Source organism: Ruditapes philippinarum, unplaced genomic scaffold (genome assembly GCF_026571515.1).
Source record: "Ruditapes philippinarum isolate M1 unplaced genomic scaffold, ASM2657151v2 ctg2222_1_1_1_1, whole genome shotgun sequence".
Lineage (NCBI taxonomy): Eukaryota > Metazoa > Mollusca > Bivalvia > Venerida > Veneridae > Ruditapes > Ruditapes philippinarum.
The window spans coordinates 121,890-149,077 of record NW_026863547.1 but is presented as its reverse complement, the minus strand read 5'-3'; the positions used below and the strand labels follow the sequence as shown (position 1 = coordinate 149,077).

Below are 27,188 nucleotides of genomic sequence, written 5' to 3'. Positions count from 1 at the left end.
TATATGTACATCATAGGAAACACTAGGCTTGCCTAACTATGCTGCCTCTTTAAACAAGCAATTATCATAGTATTGCAAGCAATCCATAAGTCCCCTACCGGTTAGAACCCCAGCAACATTCTGATGGGCCATTGGCCATTCAATTTTACCAGTGAATGAATGACATGAATGAACTTAAATCTTTTGAGTTCTAAGTTTGTCTATATCACAGTAATGTGTTAAGTTTCCCTGCCTAGTAAGGAAATTATGTTTATACAACCTTGTCATATTATTACGATGTGGGATTTTAAAGTAAATCCTATAAGGAATGAAGAAGTTGGAGTAAAAAATACCAATTTCTCGAAAAAATCTAAGTTCAAGGGGGACATAATTCTGAAAATAGTCTTGCTAGAGTATTTAACCTTCTCAAAAATGTTGAGTGATAATAAGAAACATAAATATGAAGTTTGAAGTAGATACATTAGGAAATAAAGAAGTTATTTAAAAAAAAAAAAACATTTTTTTTTCATAAAAATTCTAAGTTCAAGGGAGGTAATACTGATAATTTTTGTGCTAGAGTTGTAAACCTTGTCACATATGATGTGGTTGATGACAAGAAACTTATATTTAAAGTTTGAAGTAAACACCTTAAGAAATAAAGAACTTATAGTGAAAAAGCTGAAAAATTTAAATCAGAAATCTTGAAATTCAGGCTATTTGTTGCCATAGCAACCAGAATTTTCAACATAGGAAGAAAAAAAAGATGTGCATAATCTCCAGACTGCCATCTACCCATATTTCAAGTTTCATTAAAATATTTTCAGTACTTTTTGAGTTATCACTGGATCCAGTTATGTGTTAAATTTGCCATATTTTCAGACTATTTGTTGCCATAGCAACCAGAACTTTCAACATAGGAACAAAAGAAAAAGACGTGCATAATGTCCATACTGCCATCTATCCATATATCAAGTTTCATAAAAATATTTTTAGTACTTTTTGCGTTATCGCGGGATCCAGTTTTGTGGACGAACGGACTGACGGACGGACAGACGAAAGGACAGACAGACAGACGGACGGAGGGTAAACCTAAAGTCCCCTCCGGTTAAACCAGTAGGGGACTGATAAAGTCTTTATTATTATTATTATTCTAATCACCTTATTTCATCATTATTAAACATATGTTTGCCCTTTCTACAGAAAGAAAAAAACATATGAGCCGCGTCACGACAAAACCAACATAATGGGTTTGCGACCAGCATGGATCCAGACCAGCCTGCGCTTCCACGCAGTCTGATCAGGATCCATGCTGTTCGCTTACCAACCCTATTACAAGTAGAGAAACCGATAGCGAACAGCATAGATCCTGATCAGACTGCGTGAATGCGCAGGCTGGTCTGGATTCATGCTGGTCGCAAACCCATTATGTTGGTTTTGTCATGACAAGGCTCAATTATTCATTTCTGTGGAATAATGTGTCTTCAAATATACATGTTATTCAAATATAAATAGTAAAATAAAGAACCAAGTATTAATCAAGATTGCCGGTGTTTTGCTGTTCTTTCTCTTTTGTATCATAGTCAAACATAAAAACACGTTCCCTGTTGTCACAATATGACACCCCGGCAAAAAGTAACCAATAAACAAACATCTGAATATGATTTTTCTGTAGCTTTCCCTTTCTCTGCCGTCACAATAAGTAAAAACCCCAGCAAAAACGAGCCTATCAATGGGCATGCTCTGGAGTGCGGGTAACTGATACCTGCACTCCAGTTAACGCACTGTGCATGTATATGTATACGATTAAACTCAGACACATGGTCCCCAAACTATGATACAATTATATATAAATAGTAAAATAAAGCAAATTTTACCTGTCACTTTCAATGGAATGTAAGGAATGAGACATCGCCAACTGTTTGCTATGTCTAAGGTCTCGTCCACAAAAATTATTTAATGGAAAACTGCGAGATGCTTCCAATCCTAAAAATGTACATAAATTTCATCATATAAATCCATTGGAAAGTAAATGTAGGCTATAATGCTCACCTAAGTAACACTGTTTGCATATGACATATAATGCTTAGGTGAGCTAAAAATTATAATTCATCACTGTGTAAGAATGTATATTAAAACAATTACTTATATCAAAGTTCAAATCTGCTTCTGAAACCATGGATACAGACTAAATTTCATAGCTTAGCTATCAATACAAATATCTGGGTCACAGGGTCAAAATCTAGGTCAGCTGATATCAGAATTCAAATCTACATCTGAACCTGTGGTTGTTGTACAAATTTCAATGTTGAAGCTCTTAAAACAAAAAAGTAGGTCATTGGGTCAAAATAAAGATCAAAGTTCAATTCTTCATCTGAAACTGCATGTTTCATAGCTGTTAAATATTAAAAGTAGGTCACTGGATTAAAATCTAGGTCAACTGATATATAAGTTCAATTTTACATCTGCAAGTGTGCATCTAGTCCAAATTTCATGGCTGTAGCTTAAAAAAAAAGAAGTAGGTTATGGGTCATGGTATTAACTCATGCCCCACAGCCTTGGGTCATTTTTTACCCCAGTGCAATAATTTGAATAAAATTGATATAGCCTACTGCATACAAGGCAATGTTACATATTAAATATCTAAGCTCTAGCACTTGGAATTTTGGAGAAGAAGATTTTTTAAGTTATTTCATTTGGCTGCCATGGCCACCAGAGTTCCTCAATGAAATTATTTGAAAAAATTTGAAAAAGCTTCATGCCAGGAACAATCCTGCTTAGTTTTAACAAGATTGGCCCAATGGTTTAGGAGGAGATGTTGTTTGAAACAAAAATTGACCACAGAGGAGGCGTGGCGGAGAACAGGCACAACCTGGTCAAATATCTCACCATGTGTATGTTGAGCCGCAAATAGTCAATTAGTAATGTAACAGACACAAAATGTGGACTTTTAACATTTGACCTTTATATTAAATTTTGACCTTGACATTGGTGGTGTGGACCTGGTTGGTATACACTTTTCACAAAGTGGTGATCATTAATGCTGAGTTATTTAAATATTTGTCAGCAGTTTATAAGTTATGGACTTTTTTATATTTGACATTAAAATGTGACCTTGGGGTAGCAACCTTACTTGCTGTAGGTTCAAGTCACACTAGAATCTTCAGATATTTAATGTGATCAAGCTATCATAAGCTAGCTTAAAAGAACTTTGGTGGTTCTACTCTTGGGCTTGCTTGTGCCTGAAATAATGTACAAAGGAGACATGAGGTCTTCCTCCCCCAGTAAAGCTGGAAACTCCCCAAATGACCTATACTGCGTTGGTACAACGTAAACCCAATTTAGAAAGAAACAACCTTGTTATGCTCTTCACATCCTCTCAAAATGCAAAATTATTTCAAAACATTTCAGCATTTTAAAAAGTTTTGAAACTGACAAACAATGTTACAGATAGACAGACAGTTGGACAGAAAGACATAGACCATTCCTATAGCCACTCCCACAAATAAGGTAATGATAGAAACAAATATATAATTCAAAGACATAGGCAATTCCTATAGCCCCTTACACAAAGGTAGTAACAATAGAAACAAATATATAATTCACTAAGACTACATTTACACCTATAAATCTTGCAGATTATATCACTAAGATCTAACTGACCAAACAAAACCCTTTTCCCAGTTGTTATAAATAAAATAATTGAGCCACGCCATGACAAAACCAACATAATGTGTTTGCGATCAGCAAACATCCAGACCATCCTGCGCATCCACAAAGTCTGCTCAGGATCCATGCTGTTCGCTTACAGACCTTATAACAAGTGAAGAAACTGATAGCGCTGATGCGCAGACTGGTCTGGATCCATGCTGGTAGCAAACCCATTATGTTGGTTTTGTTGTGATGCGGATCTTATACTCCTTGGCACTATAATGTCCACTACTGGTTTATATATAGTCACATAATATTCCTGATAAAATTTATCTCACCTTAGTAAATGTGTATTAGTTACCTTAAATGTTAAATTTAGATGCTTAACCCTTTACCTCATATATACGCAAAACAACGCACTTTTTTTAGGCCTCAAATAGTGAAAAAATGTCCTGTTTGGGCCCCAAACACATGTTTTTGTTTCGAGAAATGTTGATAAAAAAAGTGATCACTTTTTCGACGCCGCCCCCTACTAAAAATGTACATCAAGTGGTTGCCAGAAGGGGGATGTGCCCCCTTCTTTTTCAAGGGTTTGAAGGGGAGCAGCAGCCCCCCTTATCGCCAAGAAAATTTTGGACATGTGACAGACTGAAAATGGCCTCAGGTCGAGTAAGTAAAACATGCAACCAATGCTGAAAAGCCTTTTACTCCATCTCAATCCATTGAGAAGTTGCAACACTTTGAAATCAGTTTTGATTGAAAAAAAAAAGCAAAGCAAAATTTTTGGCAATTTTGAGATGTCCCACCGTTGCCATGGTAGCAGGAAATAAAAGATTGAGCATGCTGTTACAAAGGCTATGGTCCAGTCAACATTTGTGCCAAGTTTAAACAGTAATAAAGCATTTTTCATAATTTCATAGCAGTTTGAACTTGTAACAGGAGGCTTTTCAATGAAAACGGCCATTTTTCACAATATATTCATGCAGTAAAGGGTTAAAACCCGAAAAAGGGGTATTTAAAGGAACTCCACTAATGTCAAAATGCCTAAATACATAAACTTTAAATTTCTTGCATCAATCAACTAATAGTGCAAATAAAGAACTAGAAATGCAGAAGATAATAATTAAGATATTCTCAAAAATAAATTGAAAATTTTATGTTGACTTCTATTTGTAGCCCGATTCAAGTGAACTGAACTTTGTATCTTTCACAGATAAAATAATTATTCTGGAAGAATGGAGTGAGCAAATGATCTGAAATTTTGCACGTATGTAATTGGTCTAGACCTACATCAAAATCAATGCAGTACAGTTTATTCTAAGGGTTTAGGTGTCACATATTCAAGGTGAGATAAATCTGAATTAAGGGATGTTATATAGTAAGCATGGGAAGTAATACCTTCAATTAGTGGTGGCAAGGACCTTGACCTGTTGTTACTATTTTTGTCCACTTCATCTGTTGTGAATTGAGACCAAATAATATTGTACTTACAATACAAAGAAGTCCAAATAACAACTTGTTCATTAGTACATAAAGAAATTTTAAAGTACAAGTGAAAATTGGGCAGCCAGTCTATCGAAAAATGGCGTCAGACCAGATAATAGGCTAGCCTGGCAAGAAAACCCTAAACCTTAGTCACAGTTGACATCATAAACTTGTACAGTCAGCACAGATTATAGGCTAGCCTGGCAGTCATAGCTGACATCATAAACTTGTACAGACTGAACAGATTATAGGCTAGCCTAGCACTTATAGTTGACATCATAAACTTGTACAGACTGCACACATTATAGGCTAGCCTGGCAGTTATAGTTGACATGATAAACTTGTACAGTCAGCACAGATTATAGGCTAGCCTGGCAGTCATAGTTGACATCATAAACTTTTACAGACAGCACAGATTTTGGCTAGCCTGGCAGTTATAGTTGACATCATAAACTTGTACAGACTGCACAGAATAAAGGCTAGCCTGGCAGTAATAGTTGACATCATAAACTTGTACAGACAGCAAAGATTATAGGCTAGCCTGGCAGTTATAGTTGACATCATAAACTTGTACAGACTGCACAGATTATAGGCTAGCCTGGCAGTCATAGTTGACATCATAAAACTTGTACATTCAGCACAGATTATAGGCTAGCCTGGCAGTCATAGTTGACATCATAAACTTTTACAGACAGCACAGATTTTTGGCTAGCCTGGCAGTTATAGTTGACATCATAAACTTGTACAGACTGCACAGAATAAAGGCTAGCCTGGCAGTAATAGTTGACATCATAAACTTGTACAGACAGCACAGATTATAGGCTAGCCTGGCAGTTATAGTTGACATCATAAACTTGTACAGACTGCACAGATTATAGGCTAGCCTGGCAAGTATAGTTGACATCATAAACTTGTACAGACAGCACAGATTATAGGCTAGCCTGGCAGTTATAGTTGACATCATAAACTTGTACAGACAGCACAGATTAAAGGCTAGCCTGGCAGTCATAGTTGACATTATATAAACTTGTACAGACTGCACAGATTAAAGGCTAGCCTGGCATTCATAGTTGACATCATAAACTTGTACAGACTGCACAGATTAAAGGCTAGCCTGGCAGTTATAGTTGACATTATAAACTTGTACAGACTGCACAGATTATAGGCTAGCCTGGCAGTCATAGTTGATATCATAAACTTGTACAGACAGCACAGATTATAGGCTAGCCTGGCAGTCATAGTTGACATCAAAAACTTGTACATTCAGCACAGATTATAGACTAGCCTGGCAGTCATAGCTGACATCATAAACTTGTACAGACAGCACAGATTATAGGCTAGCCTGGCATTCATAGTTGACATCATAAACTTGTACAGACTGCACAGATTAAGGCTAGCCTGGCAGTTATTATAGTTGACATCATAAACTTGTACAGACTGCACAGATTAAAGGCTAGCCTGGCAGTTATAGTTGACATCATAAACTTGTACAGACAGCACAGATTATAGGCTTTCCTGGCAGTCATAGTTGACATTATAAACTTGTACATACAGCACAGATTATAGGCTAGCCTGGCAGTTATAGTTGACATCATAAACTTGTACAGACTGCACAGATTATAGGCTAGCCTGGCAGTTATAGTTGACATCATAAACTTGTACAGACTGAACAGATTATAGGCTAGCCTGACAGTTGTAGTTGACATCATAAACTTGTACAGACTGCACAGATTATAGGCTAGCCTGGCAGTTATAGCTGACATCATAAACTTGTACAGACAGCACAGATTATAGGCTAACCTGGCAGGTTATAGTTGACATCATAAACTTGTACAGACAGCAAACAGATTAAAGGCTAGCCTGGCAGTCATAGTTGACATTATAAACTTGTACAGACTGCACAGATTAAAGGCTAGCCTGGCATTCATAGTTGACATCATAAACTTGTACAGACTGCACAGATTAAAGGCTAGCCTGGCAGTTATAGTTGACATTATAAACTTGTACAGACTGCACAGATTATAGGCTAGCCTGGCAGTCATAGTTGATATCATAAACTTGTACAGACAGCACAGATTATAGGCTAGCCTGGCAGTCAGAAACATTTAAAGATTGATAATTATAGGCTGGAACTTGTTTTTCAGCACATTTTGTTTTTTTCAAACACCTTTTTCGTTAATACTCCAGTTCTCAATTTCAGTACTCATATTTTAGACCTTTTTTCTTGAACTTAATATATATTTCAGTACATGTAGACAACATAAACTATTTTCAAATATAGGACAAGAAGTTGCCTTAAACAAAAGTGCAATACCATTTTCCTTATAATAATGGTAATTGTTTTTTTTGTTGTAGTCTTTTTTTGTCTTTTGGAAATTCTCTTTCAGCACCTTTGGGAATGTCCTTGAATTATGTCTGAAATCTATTATTCATTCATTCAAGAAAATCAGTTCCCAGTCTATCACTATCCCATGATTAGTGATCTTAAAATTGTAAACCAGTCTAATGTAGCTTGCTAGGATAAAAAGATCATTACGTCCCTGAGAAAATAACATAATCACGTTTCTAGACGAAGCAGACGCAATTCTTGGCTCTTAAAAAAATCTACAACAACAACATTTCCGATATTTGATGATGAACAACAGTATTGTTTCTTAAGATCATCAGTTCTTTACCATGACGTTAACCCCTGCATTCTCTTTATCTTAAATGGATGCGTCTGTGTAATAATTTGTCATAAAAGAAAGCAAAATGTAAATATTATATTAATATTTTTTTGGCTTCCATGGAATTTACTAAATCACTATAACTGTACTAAATGCCAAAAAGAAACAGGAGAAGAAGGTTTTTTTTGTTGTTTTTTGTTGAGAAATAAAAATAAATGCATTTATTGGGTATAATAGGCCTTTTACTGAGAAATACCCAAAATATTCTTAATGTATAGATCCCCCCTGACCTATCTAATTCTTATTAGCAGATCAGTGGATTACAACAACAATTTCACCTCAACCTATTTGTTAACAAAAGAGCGCATGTCAATGTTTGTGCTTAAATCTTTTGTTATTCAAATAAAAGGTCAAAGTAAGAATCTATCAATTCCGTAGTAAGCCCACTCGCGCTCATCTAGTTCTCATGAAGGTATTTGATACTTACTTTTCTTATAGGCCAACATTCCAGAGTCAACAGATTCTCCAGTTTTGTGACTGCTGTATTTTTCCCATTGAAAAACTTTACGCGGGGAACCGACCGATGACCTACATTTAGCTGAGTGACGTAAATCTTCATGATGTCGATCGTATGTCATGTACAGCGATGGTTTACTTAACCAGCTTTCATAATCCTCATCCAACTGAAAAAAAAGAAAATTTAAAAATTGATGTACCATAAAATATAATATTTTCACAAGGCCAAAATTCTGCAAATTAACATTTCAAACTAATTGGTGGGGTTAAATATTAACAAATTTCTACATTCTGTTCTGTTAAGTTTATATGATAATTATCAAACATTTATATTCACAAACAAGTTCTCTTACTGTTACAGCTTCACAAATTGACTTATCTATTGTGACCAATTGTGCACTGTGAAGCTATAATTATGGTAAAAGTGTGTTTGTACAGAGGGATTAGCATGAAAAAAAAAACGCATTGCTGAGTTACAGATAACATCTTTCTGGACAAAACCATTCATCATATTAAGGGAAAATTTCGTGGCCGCATGGCCGAGTGGTTAATGCGTCAGACTAGTAATCAAATGATTGCTAGCCGGTTGGGTTCAAACCCTGTCAAGGGCAAGTCGTTTTTTCCTTGAGCACTGGTCACATGGGCAGATGTGTGTTGATGTGTCAGCTGATCTTGGTCTGCAATAGTCACATGAACAGATGGGTGTTGATGTGTCAGCTGATCTTTGTCTGCAATGGTCACATGAACAGATGTGTCAGCTGATCTTGGTCTGCAATGGTCACATGAACAGATGGGTGTTGATGTGTCAGCTGATCTTGGTCTGCAATGGTCACATGAACAGATGTGTCAGCTGATCTTGGTCTGCAATGGTCACATGAACAGATGTGTCAGCTGATCTTGGTCTGCAATGGTCACATGAACAGATGTGTCAGCTGATCTTGGTCTGCAATGGTCACATGAACAGATGTGTCAGCTGATCTTGGTCTGCAATGGTCACATGAACAGATGTGTCAGCTGATCTTGGTCTGCAATGGTCACATGAACAGATGTGTCAGCTGATCTTGGTCTGCAATGGTCACATGAACAGATGGGTGTTGATGTGTCAGCTGATCTTTGTCTGCAATGGTCACATGGACAGATGTGTCAGCTGATCTTTGTCTGCAATGGTCACATGAACAGATGTGTCAGCTGATCTTGGTCTGCAATAGTCACATGAACAGATGGGTGTTGATGTGTCAGCTGATCTTTGTCTGCAATGGTCACATGAACAGATGTGTCAGCTGATCTTGGTCTGCAATGGTCACATGAACAGATGTGTCAGCTGATCTTGGTCTGCAATGGTCACATGAACAGATGTGTCAGCTGATCTTGGTCTACAATGGTCACATGAACAGATGGGTGTTGATGTGTCAGCTGATCTTGGTCTGCAATAGTCACATGAACAGATTTGTCAGCTGATCTTGGTCTGCAATAGTCACATGAACAGATGTGTGTTGATGTGTCAGCTGATCTTGGTCTGCAATAGTCACATGAACAGATGTGTCAGCTGATCTTGGTCTGCAATAGTCACATGAACAGATGGGTGTTGATGTGTCAGCTGATCTTGGTCTGCAATGGTCACATGAACAGATGTGTCAGCTGATCTTGGTCTGCAATAGTCACATGAACAGATGTGTGTTGATGTGTCAGCTGATCTTGGTCTGCAATAGTCACATGAAAAGATTTGTCAGCTGATCTTGTTCTACAATGGTCACATGAACAGATGTGTCAGCTGATCTTGGTCTGCAATGGTCACATGAACAGATGTGTCAGCTGATCTTGGTCTGCAATAGTCACATGAACAGATGGGTGTTGATGTGTCAGCTGATCTTGGTCTGCAATGGTCACATGAACAGATGGGTGTTGATGTGTCAGCTGATCTTTGTCTGCAATGGTCACATGAAAAGATTTGTCAGCTGATCTTGGTCTGCAATGGTCACATAAACAGATGTGTCAGCTGATCTTGGTCTGCAATGGTCACATGAACAGATGTGTCAGCTGATCTTGGTCTGCAATGGTCACATGGACAGATGTGTCAGCTGATCTTGGTCTGCAATGGTCACATGGACAGATGTGTCAGCTGATCTTGGTCTGCAATGGTCACATGAACAGATGTGTAAGCTGATCTTGGTCTGCAATGGTCACATGGACAGATGTGTCAGCTGATCTTGGTCTGCAATGGTCACATGAACAGATGTGTGTTGATGGGTCAGCTGATCTTGGTCTGCAATGGTCACATGAACAGATGTGTCAGCTGATCTTGGTCTGCACTGGTCACATGAACAGATGTGTCAGCTGATCTTGGTCTGCAATGGTCACATGAACAGATGTGTCAGCTGATCTTGGTCTGCAATGGTCACATGGACAGATGTGTCAGCTGATCTTGGTCTGCAATGGTCACATGAACAGATGGGTGTTGATGTGTCAGCTGATCTTGGTCTGCACTGGTCACATGAACAGATGTGTAAGCTGATCTTGGTCTACAATGGTCACATGAACAGATTTGTCAGCTGATCTTGGTCTGCAATGGTCACATGAACAGATGGGTGTTGATGTGTCAGCTGATCTTGGTCTGCAATGGTCACATGAACAGATGGGTGTTGATGTGTCAGCTGATCTTGGTCTGCAATGGTCACATGAACAGATGTGTCAGCTGATCTTGGTCTGCAATGGTCACATGAACAGATTTGTCAGCTGATCTTGGTCTGCAATAGTCACATGAACAGATGTGTCAGCTGATCTTGGTCTGCAATGGTCACATGAACAGATGGGTGTTGATGTGTCAGCTGATCTTGGTCTGCAATGGTCACATGAACAGATGTGTCAGCTGATCTTGGTCTACAATGGTCACATGAACAGATCGATGGCTCAGCGCAATACTGGTCTAACTGCTATTTTTGAAAATGTTCAGGAGAGACAAAAAACTGATTTTATTCAAAAATACTTATATTAGAAAATATTTTTTTGCTATGTTAACATTAATTATAATAAGAAATAATGCCATTTATATAATTTTTTATTAAAGTGTTACAAATTGTGTATTTTAGAGTTAGACCTGTATTGCGCTGAAATTCTGAGCGCAATACAAGACTAACTTGAGTTAGACTCAAATTCCCTCTTGCAATTTGGTAAAAGTGGTACAAATATTTGAGTTAGACCTGTTTTATGTTAAATATTCTGATATAAATTTGAACAAAATTGTTTTGTTAATTTAAACATTGTTTAAAATATTTTGCAAGTCTGTAGAAGAACTTTACAAAGACTAAATCCTTTAATATTTTTCTATTAATATATCATGCTAGCTGACTTTAGATGAAAGTACACTTCTATAATTCTGCTTTTTCAATTTGTTTGAGATTCAGATTTACTTAAGATCTTTTGCAGATTATCTGTCCACTAAATTTGAATTCTAAACAAAATGCAAACAATTTTGATTCATATAGTGTTATGAACAGTAGTCATGAACAATGACTGACAATCCAGGTATATATTATGATATCATCAAAGTTTGAAAACAGGGATTAATGTACATTTTCTATAACTCACATTATTTTGTACAAAGAAGACACATTTTATTTTCTCAATGCACACCATTACCACCATTGGTGCTTAAATGCTATGATTCCGATATTACTGTTATGCGCTAAATCTTAATGAATTTAATGTAAGTGGTCCTCTTTTCTGATGATATAATCATTTATAAATATCAAATATTTTCAAAAATGAAAGCCGCTGTTAGACCATGCTTTTATTACATATTTTGTATTTATTTTCTCAACTGTTTAGAGTATATTTTGAACGTGAAAATTGTGCAAATTTTATGACATGTTTTGCTGAAAACTGTGCATATCTTTCATTTTATATATCAAAGTCATTTTACCTCTAAATTTTTACCAAATAACAAGAGGTTGTCAAACATGTTTTAGAGAAGGGCAGTGTAACAACCCACTATCAGGGATTCATAGAACAAAGTATTGTTAGCACATGATATAATTCAGAATCATTTTTGTAAAGTTGGATGTGCTTTAAACACTTGCAACCACTTACTCATTAAGATATGAAAAGGCGCACACCTGAAAAGCACCATGTGCACACCTTAGATTAGCACTAAACAATTAGAATGGATAAATGTTTGAATTTTCTCATTGACACTGATACTATACCAAAAGCAGTTGATAGTCATTACATTTTTAATTTCATTAAATGATAGTCATTACATTTTTAATTTCATTAAATTTGATAGGTAAAATTAATGGCTTTTAGATCTAAAATGAAACATTTTTATCAACTTATAGCTGTTTCTGCCACATAAGTCAAAGAGTTTTTGACAATTGCACTCTCGAAAATTCAATGGAGCTGTGTGATGTAAAAAATTATCAGAATACAAGAACTGAAAAGGTCATTATAATATATAAGTGTGCATATTTTAAATTTTTTCTGCACATATCACATCAGACAGAAAGATATTGTATGTGAAGAGTGTGATTTGCACAATCATGTTGACACTATTTTGTTATTGTATTGTTTGAGTTGATAGTGTAAAGTTTATATTTCTAACACGACCGCATTTTTCCCTATTGAACAAAGAAGAACTGAAAGTATGTGTTATTATGCTATAAAATCACTGTTTGACGTTCTAAATTAAGACGTGTTACGTTATCATTATACATGTGACGTAACTACTAAAAATGTGACGCGCTGACAATAAGACCGGAAACAAATCAGGCGCAATTTAGCTAAATATCAGGTACGTGTTAATGTCGTGTTAGAATCAAAATAATATATCCAAATCGGTGATTTTATTGCTTGATAACATTACTGTTTGTCGTTCAGATGCGCATCATTATATCACTCGGGCTACGCCCTCGTGATATAATTCCTCGCATCCGAACTCCAAACAGTGATGTTAATGAGCAATAAAATCACAGTTTGGGATATATTATTTCTTAAATAACTTTACTTGATTAAAGAGAGTGATACAGAAGTAGATACATAATTTAAAAATAAAAACCCAAGAACGCCCTCAAACCTGAAATTGTTCATTGTGTTACAGGCTAAGTTTGATTTGGCAGTGAAACAATGTACAGTCTACCCCCTTACATCATCTTAAGCAGAACACATTATATAAATATGAACAAAGTGTAAAATTAAGAATTAGGAAATCTCAGCATATGATTAAACAAAGGTCAAACTAAAAAAAAAGGAATTTTTAGAGGGGGATCAGAGGTTATGAATCCACTAGTGTAACACGCGTTATTTTCCATTTTAAATGTGTGCATGAGAAACATACACTGGCTTTTACTAAATTGTACAAAAATGATAGTTTCAACTACACTTTATGTTATCAAATAATACAGTATGAGTATGATGTAATGACTTCAAAGACAAAATAAATGTTTAATTGTGACACTAAATTATTATTAATTTTTTTCAAGATTTTTCGTTTACAGTTACTTGTACATGATATGCAATTGGCTAATATTTTGCGATTAATACAAAGGCAAATAATTTCTAGTGTTTTCATGAATTCTCACATTCTTTATAACACATTTCAATGGGATATGCATATTATTCTCTACCTGGAAATGAAACATTCAAGGTCTAACTCAAGCATTTTTGAGGAAAATTGATATATTAGACATCGCAATAAGAGACCAACTCAAGTTAGACCTATATTGCACTGACAAAATTGAACTACCTGAGATAGACTTTTATTTTAAATGTAAATAAAAATGGCAAAAAAAGCATAAATTACCCTAAAATTTTCACAGAATGTGTATTTGACCTTACATTATCAAAATATGTAAAAAGGTGATTTTTGGTAAAAATGTCACTTAGACCAGTATTGCGCTGAGCCATCGAGATGTGTCAGCTGATCTTGTTCTACAATGGTCACATGAACAGATGTGTCAGCTGATCTTGGTCTGCAATGGTCACATGAACAGATGTGTCAGCTGATCTTGGTCTACAATGGTCACATGAACAGATTTGTCAGCTGATCTTGGTCTGCAATAGTCACATGAACTTATCCCCACCGCCCATCCTTAATGAATTATTTCAGGCACAAACAGGCACCTGAGAATAGCCACCAATATTCCATAAGATCTGTAAGTTAGCTGGGGAATAGCTTCCTCCTCACATATGAAGCAAGCTGGGGGATAGCTTCCTCACATGAAGCAAGCTTGGGGATAGCTTCCTCACATGAAGCAGGGGGGGGATAGCTTCCTCACATGAAATGAAAGAAATCTAAATCCCTGGCTGGATTCAAACCCACATCAGTGAAGTGTGAGTGGTTTAAAAATCAGAGACTAATATTTCAGTCGGTGAAATTATATTGAAATCAATCATATTTTAGAAGCTTATCCATATAAAAGATTTCATTTCTGGTTGTCATGGCAACATTGTTTTTTTAATCTTTGTCAGAGGATAATCAAATAAATAAAGAAACATTCATGTGATGATTAAACAATATTGACTCAGCATGTCTAAATCAGGAAACAGATTTTACTCACAGAAATGTACAAGATTTTAAATGTTCGAACATTTAAGGTAGATAAGGTTGTCCAGAAAACCAAAGTTTTGTAATAACTGAAAGTATTTGAACAACTTTGCCAAGTTTCATCAATACTGAGCATCAGAGTAATGATTTGAGCAACATGCAATGCGACAAATAGTCACTATATTTTGAGTGTCTTTTTTGTTGTTGTTTTTTGTTTAGATTGGCATCACAGTGATGGTCATATTATTATTGTAACTTTCAGCTTTACTATTCAGGCCCATATTAAGACACCTGATTAGAACCACATGAAAGAATTTAAAATTGCTGATCTGTTGGGATTTGAACCTACAGCGGTGAGGGGCAAGTCACTTGAAATCAACAACCTTAACCACTTGGTCACTGATAACCTATGCAACCTTAAAGTAAGTTCACTCCAGATGGAAATTATATGAATCTTAACCTATAGCTCTTCAGCGCTTCTTATGTAAAATTCTTCCAAGTATAATTTCCAATAACCGTAAATTATACCATACCCAGACTATGGTATAATTTTCAGTTTTGAAGATCGAAGGAGTAAGTGTTTCTGGGCGGAGCTATAGGTTAAAACAGATACACCATTGGTGCGTTGACGATTTCTGGGTTTGCGTAAATTATACCATAATCACGTGACCTTTCTTATGCAACCTCACTCGACTTCGTCTCGTGAGGTTAAGGCATAAGAAAGGTCATGTGATTATGGTATAATTTACGCAAACCCAGAAATCGTCAACGCAGCAATGGTATATCTATTACTTACACCGGCTACCGGTACAGACCAGAATATCTAGATTGATGGTGACTCACAGTTATGGCGGTAACGAGGCTCTGCTGAGTATCCGTTAAGCAGTTACCCGAGAGCAAGATTAATTCCCCTCTGCACCGACAGCCGGTGTTTAATTCTTTTCCTTTCATATTACATATCAATTATTTTCAGAACAGAAATTACGAAAACTGATATTCTTATTACGCACTTTTTTCTTATAGAAGCATGTGAACTTACAAACTTCCTTCTTAACAGTTAAGTGACATCTTTTAAGAACGCAATTGATTCATAAAAGGTGCGTGGCAATGACGTCATTATTTATTTAAAGCAAGCGACTTGTCTTACTTGGGGGATGTTAATGACAGGGTTTTCTAAGCACCGGTGTAAACGGTAGATAATCCTGTCTGATATGCAAGAAAAACATATATGAAGCTCGTCACGACAAAACCAACATAATGGGTTTGCGACCAGCATGGATCCAGACCAGCCTGAGCATCTGCGCAGTCTGATCAGGATCCATGCTGTTCCCTATCTTCAATTAAAATACAACATGGTTGAGACCCCTGACAAAAAGGGATTAACAACAACTTTATCACTATCTGAGAAAAAAGTTGTGATAACAATTTATCACAATACATTAACAATGATTGTGCAGGGTGCAGGCTGCAGAGATTGGATTGACATTTTCCTAGATGATTGTAAATGTGAGCTAAAAGCACAAGAAGAATCAAACAAAAAAATGCCAGAGATAGGCAAAAATATCTCTATCACATCCAATGAAAATAAAAGTGAAATATTGTCTTCCAAACAGACCTTTAGAAATAATAAAACTACCTCCCAAAAAGCGATCTCAATTCAAGGTGAACATCCTACCAAAACAGCATCAGCAACTGAAGCATACAGTGTGAAATTAAATCACCCTAGCTTTGGGGTTTCCTATGAAATTACACCTCTCACCAAACCTAAGAAAAAAAAGAAGAGGCTCTTCAGCTTTAGTTTTGGGAAAACAATAACATCCACTCCGGTAAATAGTCATTTCTATCAGAGCAACAAAAAAACTGAATCTGTCACCAGTACTAACTACCAAACACACCATACTTCATTACAAGAAGAGACTGATGTAAAATCCATCATCAGTATAAATAATGAAGAGAACCATGAAAGAAAGATTGACACAGTCAGTCTGTCCCACTCGGCTATTAGTTTTTGTACAGAATCTGACTACAAAGAAATGGGGACCACAAAAACAACATGTAAGTGCAAAGAAAACAACAATTCTCCAGACCTGAATATGAAATACGAAAAAAGCCTAGAGAACATTAATAAGCTCAAAAATGAAAATATGAAACTCAAGTCCTCCAACAAAATTCTACAAAAAAACATCAATGAAAATAGCAAAGCAGTAAACAGTGAACAAAGTGCTAAAATTCTTATACTGGAAGAAGAAATGAAGAAACTTAAGAATACAAACCAGTCCTTAAAACTGGAGAATAAAGCATTGCGGGCAGAAGTCTCTTCAAAACAGACAAATCAAGATACTATAAATACACTTCAGTCTGATGTAATGTCAATGAAGGAACAATTTGAGGAGTTTACAAAATCACTAAATCAGGTGAAGAGAAGAACAGAGGATGTGTCATCAAAAACTGACATATTCTTTCTTCAAAATGAAATAAAAACTCTGCGAAAAGAACTAAAAGATGAAAATAATGATGAATGTGCATCATCACAAATGCAAAAAGAAATAAATTCAGTGCAAGATAAAGCATCAAGTAAAGAAACAAACGTGAATGAGCCTGCATCTAAATACAGGCAATATCCGTACAACTCCCCGAACAAAACACACACACTTGTAAGTAGTACAAGTAAATCTAGAAAACATGAAGTTCTCATCTTAGGGGATTCTGTGACGAAAGGCCTGGTGGGAAGAAAGATGAGCAAAAACAATATAAATGTCAACATCAAATCAAATAGGGGTGCAACTATCTTAGACATCCACAAAGCAACTTCTGAAATGAAAACAAACCTTGCCAAAGAAGCAGATATCATCATAATACAGGCAGGCATAAACAATATCTCAAATGCTGACACCCCAACAACAATATGTGAGGATTTCAAAACCCTGGTAAATTCACTGCAATCTGCAAATCAAAAGGCAAAAATTGCCATATCCTCTATCCTGCCAAAAAAGAGAGACATGTTGTCTAAAAGAAATATCCTTCAAACAAACAGCCTTCTTGAAGAGCTTTGCAAGAAAGAGGAATTCGTTTTCATCAACAGTGTTTATGCATTCATGACAGAAGATAAAGTCAATCAAGCCCTCTTCTATGATGAGGTACATCTAAATGAAGAAGGCTCAGTCTTGCTAGGAAAACAGCTAAATGCAGGAATTAGAGATATCCTTGGCATCACCAACCAAGAACTTGTACACAGAAATAGATCAAGTACCAATAATGCTTCCAGAAAGCAAGGAAATTTTCACAACGTCCACAGCAGGCAGAGACATTTTCGGAGAAACCCATATCGCGATGCCTGGAATCCATGGCCCAGAACACCTTGGATGATGCCATGCTGGTAAATAACACTGTACTTGATAATTCAGCTATAACCAATACTGAACCAAAACAGACTGTGAAAAATGTCACTGATAGAACATCATCACATAACCTTTCTCTAACAGAAGACAATGATAAAGTAAATACAAGTCCCATTTTAGATGAAATACAATTTGACAAAAAAGGTATTAACTTTATGCACTTAAATATCCATTATCTTTATCCAAAAATAGATGAAGTAAAACACCTGGTAGACAAATATCAAGATATAGACATTCTGGGACTACAAGAAACTTTTCTTAGTGATGTTTTTTCTGATTCATAGATATGTTTAAAAAATTATCAACTGTTTAGACGCGATAGGATATCAAATGGTGGTGGAGTTGTGTTATATGTTAAGTCTACAATACCATGTGAATTAAGATCTGACATAGAATCGGAGGATATCGAGTCAATATGGCTTGAAATAAAACTTGACAAACAGAAACCATTTCTGGTGGGTTACATCTATAGGCCACCTTCATCATTGGCATCATGGAATGATAAAATTGAAGAAATCCTTGATAAAATATTTATTGAAAACAAAGAATTAATTCTTTTTGGAGATTTCAACTATAATTTTGTTACAAATTGCTCAAATAATACAAGGTGGAATAATATTATTAACACATTTAACCTTTCTCATCTTATAACACATCCTACAAGAGTCACACCATTGACTTCAACCACTATTGACCACATTTACAGTAACCAGCCACATAATGTATCCTACACTGCAGTCCCTATACTCTCTATAAGTGACCATTATCCTATATTTTTCACACGACGAACAAGTAAAACTGTTAACAAAGGTCCAATGCATGCCACTATAAAATATAGGTACTTAAAGAACTTTAATGCAGAAAATTTCGTACATGAATTGTCAGAGCAGCCATGGTCTCTCATTGACATGTTTAGTGATCCAGATGATGCTTTAGATACATTTAACAAATTATTTTTACAAACTTTAGATAAGCATGCTCCATACAAGCAGAAACGAGTAAAACATAGAAACCAAGCTGATTGGTTTAATGTTGATATAGCTGATGCAATACAAAAAAGGAACTATGCAAAAAAGAAAAATAATATTCATGACTTCAAATACTGGAAATCACAAGTAAAAAACATTAACACATAAAGCAAAAACAGATTTCTTTGAACAAGAGATAAACTCAAACAAGAAAAACCCTAGAAAATTATGGAAAAACTTAAAAATTCAATCTGGCAAAACAGAAAATCATCAAACAAACTACATAAATGATGAGAATGGTTCACCAATAACTGACCCAAATCAACAGCAGAAACTTTTAACAACTTTTTTGCAAATATATTTAAAAAAGCTGAAAACATTAATGAATTATCATATTCTATGAAAACAGCTTTAAATGATTCTCTGAAATCTGACACTCTAAATCATTCTAATAAATTCAAAATACCCTTTGTTGAAATAAGTTATGTCAAACAAAAGTTGGACAGTCTTGATATTACAAAAGCAACTGGTTTAGATGGCATAAGTGCAAAATTCCTAAAAACAGCCTCAGACGTCATTTGTAAACCTCTCTGTTCTGTAATAAATCTAAGTATAGAACATGGAAAATTCCCAACGCAGCTTAAACAATCAAAGGTAATACCCGTCTACAAAAAAGGGTCAAAATCAGACAAAAATAACTATAGACCAATATCACTACTTCCACTTATTTCTAAAATATTTGAAAAGCATGTATCAGACCATTTGAAATGCTTTCTAGAAAATCATAATTTACTTTTCACTGCACAGTCCGGTTTCAGAACAAGCCACTCCTGTGAAACAGCACTTACAAATATAGTTGATAACTGGATCAATACACTAAACAATGGCAAACTTGTTGGTACACTTTTTCTGGACCTATCTAAGGCATTTGACTTAGTAAACCATAACCTAATACTTGAAAAACTACCTTTTTATCATCTCTCTTCACAAGCTATAAATTGGATTAAATCTTATCTGTCAGAAAGGTATCAAAAAGTAAATGTTTCTGGTGTATTATCTGAACCAGCGGAAGTTGTCTCAGGTGTACCCCAAGGCTCAGTCCTTGGGCCCCTTCTATTCATTATATTCATCAATGATCTACCATTTCATATCAAACAATCAATTACTGATATGTTTGCAGATGACACTTCTCTGACAACTACTGGCAATACTTTACAAGAAGTAAAACACAACCTTCAAAAAGATCTTGAGAATGTTAACACATGGTGCATGCAAAATGCAATGGTTCTGAATGCTCAGAAATCTAAAGCTATGCATTTATCAATAAAAAGCACAAAAACAGATAATATGAAGCCCCCTACTTTGTATCTTAATGAACAAGAAATAGAATATTCAAACACTGAAAAACTACATGGAATGTATGTAGACAACACTCTTAAATGGAAAACACAGGTCCAGTCAACTATAAAAAAATGCAACTCACAGCTGTATTTACTTCTTAGACTTAAACAGTATCTTAATCTTCATTCAAGAAAACTTTTTTTTAATGCATACATACTGCCTCACTTGGACTACTGTTGTACTATTTGGGGAAACTGCAATAACGAATTACTATCTGATGTCATTAAATTTCAAAAAAGGGCAGCAAGAATACTTCTTGACAAAAATTTTGATACATCATCAAGTGAATTATTCAAAGAATTAAACTGGATGTCTTTTGACCAAAGAATCATATACAAAAAGTCAATTCTTATGTATAAATCAATAAATGAACCTGACTTTCCAACATATATGAAAAATAAATTCCAGACAGTAAATGAAAGGCACAACTTAAACCTCAGATCAGCACAAAATGCAAAGCTAATTATACCAAAACCTAAAACAGAATTCTTCAGAAAATCATTTGCATACTCTGGACCAAAAATATGGAATGACATACCAGTACATATAAGAAATTCCGATACTCTTCGGAAATTTCAATCAGCTTATATCAAATGGCAGTTTTCACCTTAAACTAATTGTTGATTTATTCCTGTTGTATAATTACTTATATGTATTTTATTATTACTATATTACTATTGTTATCGTTTCTTTTACTTTTGTCCCATATTTTCCCAATAGGAAAATTTATGATTCAATGATGCCAAATGATGATTTCCTACTCCAATTGAACAATTTATGTATATATATAGATATATTTTAGTTATATTTAAAAAAAAACTCATGAACCAATATGTATTAGATAATAATATCACGTAAATTAACATTTGAATTTCCATGGTGTATTTATAAGTATGAATATTGTTTTAAATAGTTACTAAATATTGTTTTAAACAGGTACTATGTTAGTTTTACATATTGCTCTTTTTCTCTGTATTGTTGTACAATCATATCATTTTTTGCTTTATCAATCATTACTTCAATTTAATTGATCTATTTTAATAATATTTGTGTATATATGTTGTGTATATATTGTGTACATGTAAACTGATTGTAATAATGTTATGCTGAGGCCCACATGGAAGATCGGGAAACTGAATGTGTAAGCCTCGTTAAATAAAGTCGTTACTTACTTACTTACTTACTTACTTACTTACTATCAGTTTCTCTACTTGTAATAGGGTTTGTAAGTGGACAGCATGGATCCTGATCAGACTGTGCGGAGGCGCATGCTGATCTGGATCCATGCTGGCCGCAAACGCATTATGTTGGTCTAATCGTGAAGCAGCTAAAATTTTATCTCAATTATCCAGACAGCATATTAATAATTTATATTGTCTATTATCAGTCAAGAAAATTAATGAATGTTCTATAAGAAATTCATAACATCTTTTTCTTACACCTTCATAAAATCGTACAGTGACAACAGGTATATGACCTTTACACCCGCCTGTCCGCCGGCCGCACATTCACCATACTATAACCCGGATTTTTTCCACTGTGCAACCCTTCCAAAAATCAATACATTTAACAATAATTATAATTCTTTTCGTTTTAGATTGGACTGAAAAGAAACACGAATTCCATTAAGTTTCTATGGCAACATATTTTTCTCTTTGGACTGCTTTAATCAGCTAAAAGCTTATTGCAATATTCAGTGTTCATCAATTAGTGTTTATTAATTGAATGAAATGTCCTGTCTCAATCAACATTATCTAATTAAGTGCTACACTTACTTAAATGTTACTCTTGGGGAAATATATTCTGCCCTCCAATTATAACCTAGTTGTTTATAAAGCAAGCTCTAGGTTAATGAAAAGTTTTGAGTTTTTCCTTTATTCCAAGCAGTTGTTATATTAAACACAGATCTTTTTCATTTGTTCTTGGGTTAAACCAACAAAAAACTAATTAACAAAAAACAGAATTTCCAGCTTTCTGATCAAACCTAATTTTACCTGACAATATAGGAAAGCCAGGAAAGGTGACTGGACAATAAATGAAAGGTGACCCGACAACATAGGAAAAGTGCCCTGACAACATAGGATAGATGGCCTGACAAAATAGGAGAGGTGACCTGACAACATATGAAAGGTGATCTGACAACATAGGAAAGGTGACCTGACAACATAGGAAAGATGGCCTGACAACATATGAAAGGTGGCCTGACAACATATGAAAGGTGATCTGACAACATAGGAAAGGTGACCTGACAACATAGGAAAGGTGGCCTGACAACATATGAAAGGTGACCTAACAATATAGGAAAGGTGACCCGATAACATTTCTATGACCTTGATGACCTTGTTGTTACAGGTCACATTCTCATATCATGACCTATATTTCTATGACCTTGATGACCTTGTTATTTAAGGTCAAATTCTCATATCATGACCTATATTTCTATATTTCTATGACCTTTATGACCTTGTTATTAAAGGTCAAATTCTCATATCATGATGTTGCATGCTGTTTTCTGTGATGAAATAACTTGTGTTTTGTACAGGCAATTAAGTAACTATGTAAACTTTTGTCTTAGGCTAATAATGTAGCATGCAATATGACTAGATCTGCTACAACAACAACAACAACTTACAGGACTATGTATATATTTGTCATCAGTTGTTGATTGTGTAGGTAATGGTTTCTGTGAGTGAAGGTCTCTCTTAGCTTGTAACCCTAGCAACCAGATCATCATAGATTCATGGTTCTCTGCTGTAAACACATGCTCTTTCTTCTCACTACTGAAATAGCCACAATAAAAAATATGTGATAAAATAACAATAAAAAATATGTGATAAAATACATGCCCAAAAAATGAAACACATTAAAACTGCATGGAAAAAACAACACATACATGCAAAAATATTATGCCAAAAAAGAAAACATACGAAAAATGCTTGCCAAAAAGAAAACACTTGAAAAAAAGTGCTAAAAAAATAAAACAATTGAAAAATACATACCAGATAGTAAAACACATGAAAAATACATGCTATAACTATAATGCAAGAAAAAATACAGTCATACAAAAAAATAAAATATAGTTGAAAAAAAACATGTTAAAAAGATGAAACACATGAAAAGCAAATGCAATAAAAAACACTAAATCAACCATTACCATAATAATTATATCTTAAAATTACTTGTTTAACAAAAAAATTCAACATTTAGGAAAATTTCAACATAAGCATTGATTGAATAGTGAGCAGTGCAGGCCATGATGTGCCAGCTGAGCTGATATTGCAAGGTCTGCACTGGTAGCAAAGGTAGAATCATGTGCTGCCAGCAGTAGTCTGTTAAATGAATCTGTAAAGCAATATCCTAATGTTCTATCTGACTATTCTGAAACCTTCCGGAAACCTAAGATCATATGTGTCAGCATTCGCATCAGGAAATAGTTCCAAAAGGACTACTTTCATAAAACTACTGTACTGTGCATACATTGGCCTACTCAATCTGACTTTAGTTCAGATCTACTTAAGTTATTTCTTTCATGTAGATCTGATTGCCACTGTATTTGTTCCACCTTTATTGTGATTTGGATTTCCCAAAGAAGCTATATTTAGCTATGCAATTTAACTGTCCGTAACAGATAGGAATAAGACAAAGAATAAAAATATTGTTGTCCGTGGAAGTAATACAAATGGTTATTTTGTATTAGAAAAGAATTTGTTTGAAGCAATTTGAAACAAATTAACTGGAAACAATAGACCCAGTTTTTTAATGGGCAAGATTATTTCGCCAGCTTTAACCTGCCGGCTATAAGGACAATGCCATGTTTGATCCCCTTAACATGAAAATTACCTACTCAGTATTGGTTTACCAGTGGTTAAAATTAGATACCCCATTCCTATCAAAATTGTGGAACCTCCTCGATGATTGGCTGTATGAAAGGTCACTAGAAGGTAAACTACTATTGGTGCCTGTCAGATCCTAATGCATAGCATTTATTGGGAGCTGATTTTAATCAGTTTGTTGTTTTTCATCTATGCAAGTTTAAGATGACTAAATTAGGTTACATAGAAATCTTTGCTGTATTATATAATTTTATTAACTCGTGCTATATGAGACCGGTGACTTTACTGTATGGAGCTTGTTCTACACATGAATATTTTTGAGAAATACATTTCTATGAATATCATGATATTAAAAATTCAGACAATTCATGTTTTAACACCTAAATTTGAGAATTTTGTTGTTGTTATTTTTCTCTCAAAGCACAACAGACAATTTATGAAGTTATTATGGTTTATAAAAATGTCTTTCAGCACTCAATATTAATAATCAATATTATTTTAATAAAGACAGCAAAATGACTTGTAACAATCATATGATTGCTGTCTCTTATAAAAATTGAATAATTAATCACTAACTCAAGGGGAATATTAATAGCTCCAGGGTCAGCTCAAGTGTCAGGGCTGTATTATTGGCTTCAGGGGTGTATTATTGGTTCCATGACTGTATTATTGGCTTCAGGGGTGTATTATTAGTTCCATGACTGTATTATTGGCTTCAGGGGTGTATTATTGGTTCCAGGACTGAATTATTGGCTCAAGGGGTGTATTATTGGCTCCAGGGTTGTATCATTGGCTCCAGGGGGTGTATTATTGGCTCCAGGGGTTGTATCATTGGCTCAAGGGGTGTATCATTGGCTCAAGGGGTGTATTATAGGCTCGAGGGGGTGTATCATTGGCTCAAGGGGGTGTATCATTGGCTCCAGGGGGTGTATCATTGGCTCCAGGGGGATGTATCATTGGCACCAGGGGGTGTATCATTGGCTCCAGGGGTGTATCATAGGCTCCAGGGGGTGTATCATTGGCTCCAGGGGGTGTATCATTGGCTCCAGGGGTGTATCATAGGCTCCAGGGGGTGTATCATTAGCTCAAGGGGGTGTATCATTGGCTCCAGGGGGTGTATCATTAGCTCAAGGGGGTGTATCATTGGCACCAGGGGGTGTATCATTGGCTTCAGGGGTGTATTATTGGCTTCAGGGGTGTATTTTTGACTCCAGGGGGTGTATTACTGGCTCCAGGGGGTGTATCATTGGCTCCAGGGGGTGTATCATTGGCTCCAGGGGGTGTATCATAGGCTCCAGGGGGTGTATCATTACTTCCAGGGGTGTATCATAGGCTCCAGAGGGTGTATCATTGGCTCCAGGGGGTGTTTCATTGGCTCCAGGGGTGTATTATTGGTTCAAGCATTGTAATATTGGCTCCAGGGGGTGCATCAATGACTCCAGGGGTGTATTAATGACTCCAGGGGTTATATCATTGGCTTCAGGGGGTGTATAATTTGCTACAGGGGGTGTATCATTTGCTTCAGGGCTGTATTATTGGCTGTATTCTAGCATTGTAATATTGGCTTCAGGGCTGTATTATTGCCTCTAGGCTCCAGAGGTGTATTACTGGCTACTGTAGTGAGGGACAGGGAAATTTGTATTGTTATATCCGTTATATCCGGATATTAAGAGACAACCAATTTGAAAACAAGAGTGGATACCATGGCAACAGCCTCATTATAGGCAATGCTATAAAGCTATACATTGAGTTTACTATTGCATCTTTACTTAACATCAGTGAGCGAAGACAATAACATTTAATAGGTCATATAATCTGCCATGTTTAATAATGCACATTAAAACGTACTTATTGTCACCTTTAACTCTATATTACATTGTATCCAGTTTAGACTAAGCACACCCACGGGCAGTAAGGTTCTATACTCATGTGCCTTTATCAATGGTAGGATACTACGTCATCGCGCACCTGCTAAATGCTCCCACTTGGACCATGTTTTCGTCGACTCGAAGGTAAAATACAATTTTATTATAAGAAAACGTAACAGTATTAAAAAATCATGTAGCGCACCAAAGAATGGCTTTAGTACTTGAGATAATTGTAAATAAAGTTGATAGATTTATTGCCTGGTTTAGGCCTGAAAACGGGATAAGTGTTTTTCTCTGAATGCTCCCACTCGGACTTCTCCCGAAACATATATGAAATAAGGTTGAAAACCTTCTTTACAATTATTTTTAACGTATCGGAACATAAACCGAGTCATGTTTACCAATTATTCTTTATTAGTTTCAAATATTTCTATTCAAAAGTCAGTCTTTTAAAGGTTTTTTTATGAAAATGGAAAATGCTCCCACTCGGACTCGATTTCAAAGATGCTCCCACTCGGACCCAAATTTATACATTTTGAAAGCACATTGCTTTGTTAGCTTTTATGGATTATTCTCACAATTTTAACACCATTTTGTCAATAACTACTGTGTTTGGCAACATTAACTTTTCATTCTTTTTACAGAGATCACTTCTTTGATTCTGTAGAATGATGTCGTTGGGCAGGAACAAGGTGCCATGGCAAAGTTTCAACTGACAGGATCACTATACTAAAAGGTGCACTTGGCTTGTGTTGCATCCGAAGTGATAATTCAAAACAACAAGCTGGGACTATAAGACTTTGAGCAGTTTGGATCTCAAGAATAAAGTTTCGTTTAGATGTTAAAAAATTGTGGTGTTTTACAAAGAAGTTATTTTTCATTGTTTAG

At 35.5% G+C, this 27,188-nt stretch overlaps 1 protein-coding gene across 1 annotated transcript in view; it reads right to left on the bottom strand.

Moving 5' to 3' along the window:
• The window catches only part of LOC132722444 (uncharacterized), a 124,368-nt gene that overhangs the window by 80,228 nt on the left and 16,952 nt on the right, over window positions 1–27,188 (bottom strand). Inside the window, exons 4-7 of the mRNA XM_060706954.1 lie at window positions 23,232–23,379; window positions 8,266–8,461; window positions 5,026–5,082; window positions 1,854–1,962 (exon numbers count right to left, since the gene is read on the bottom strand). Of these exons, the coding sequence (XP_060562937.1) occupies window positions 1,854–1,962; window positions 5,026–5,082; window positions 8,266–8,461; window positions 23,232–23,379 (510 nt within the window). The remainder of the gene's footprint in view (window positions 1–1,853; window positions 1,963–5,025; window positions 5,083–8,265; window positions 8,462–23,231; window positions 23,380–27,188) is intronic.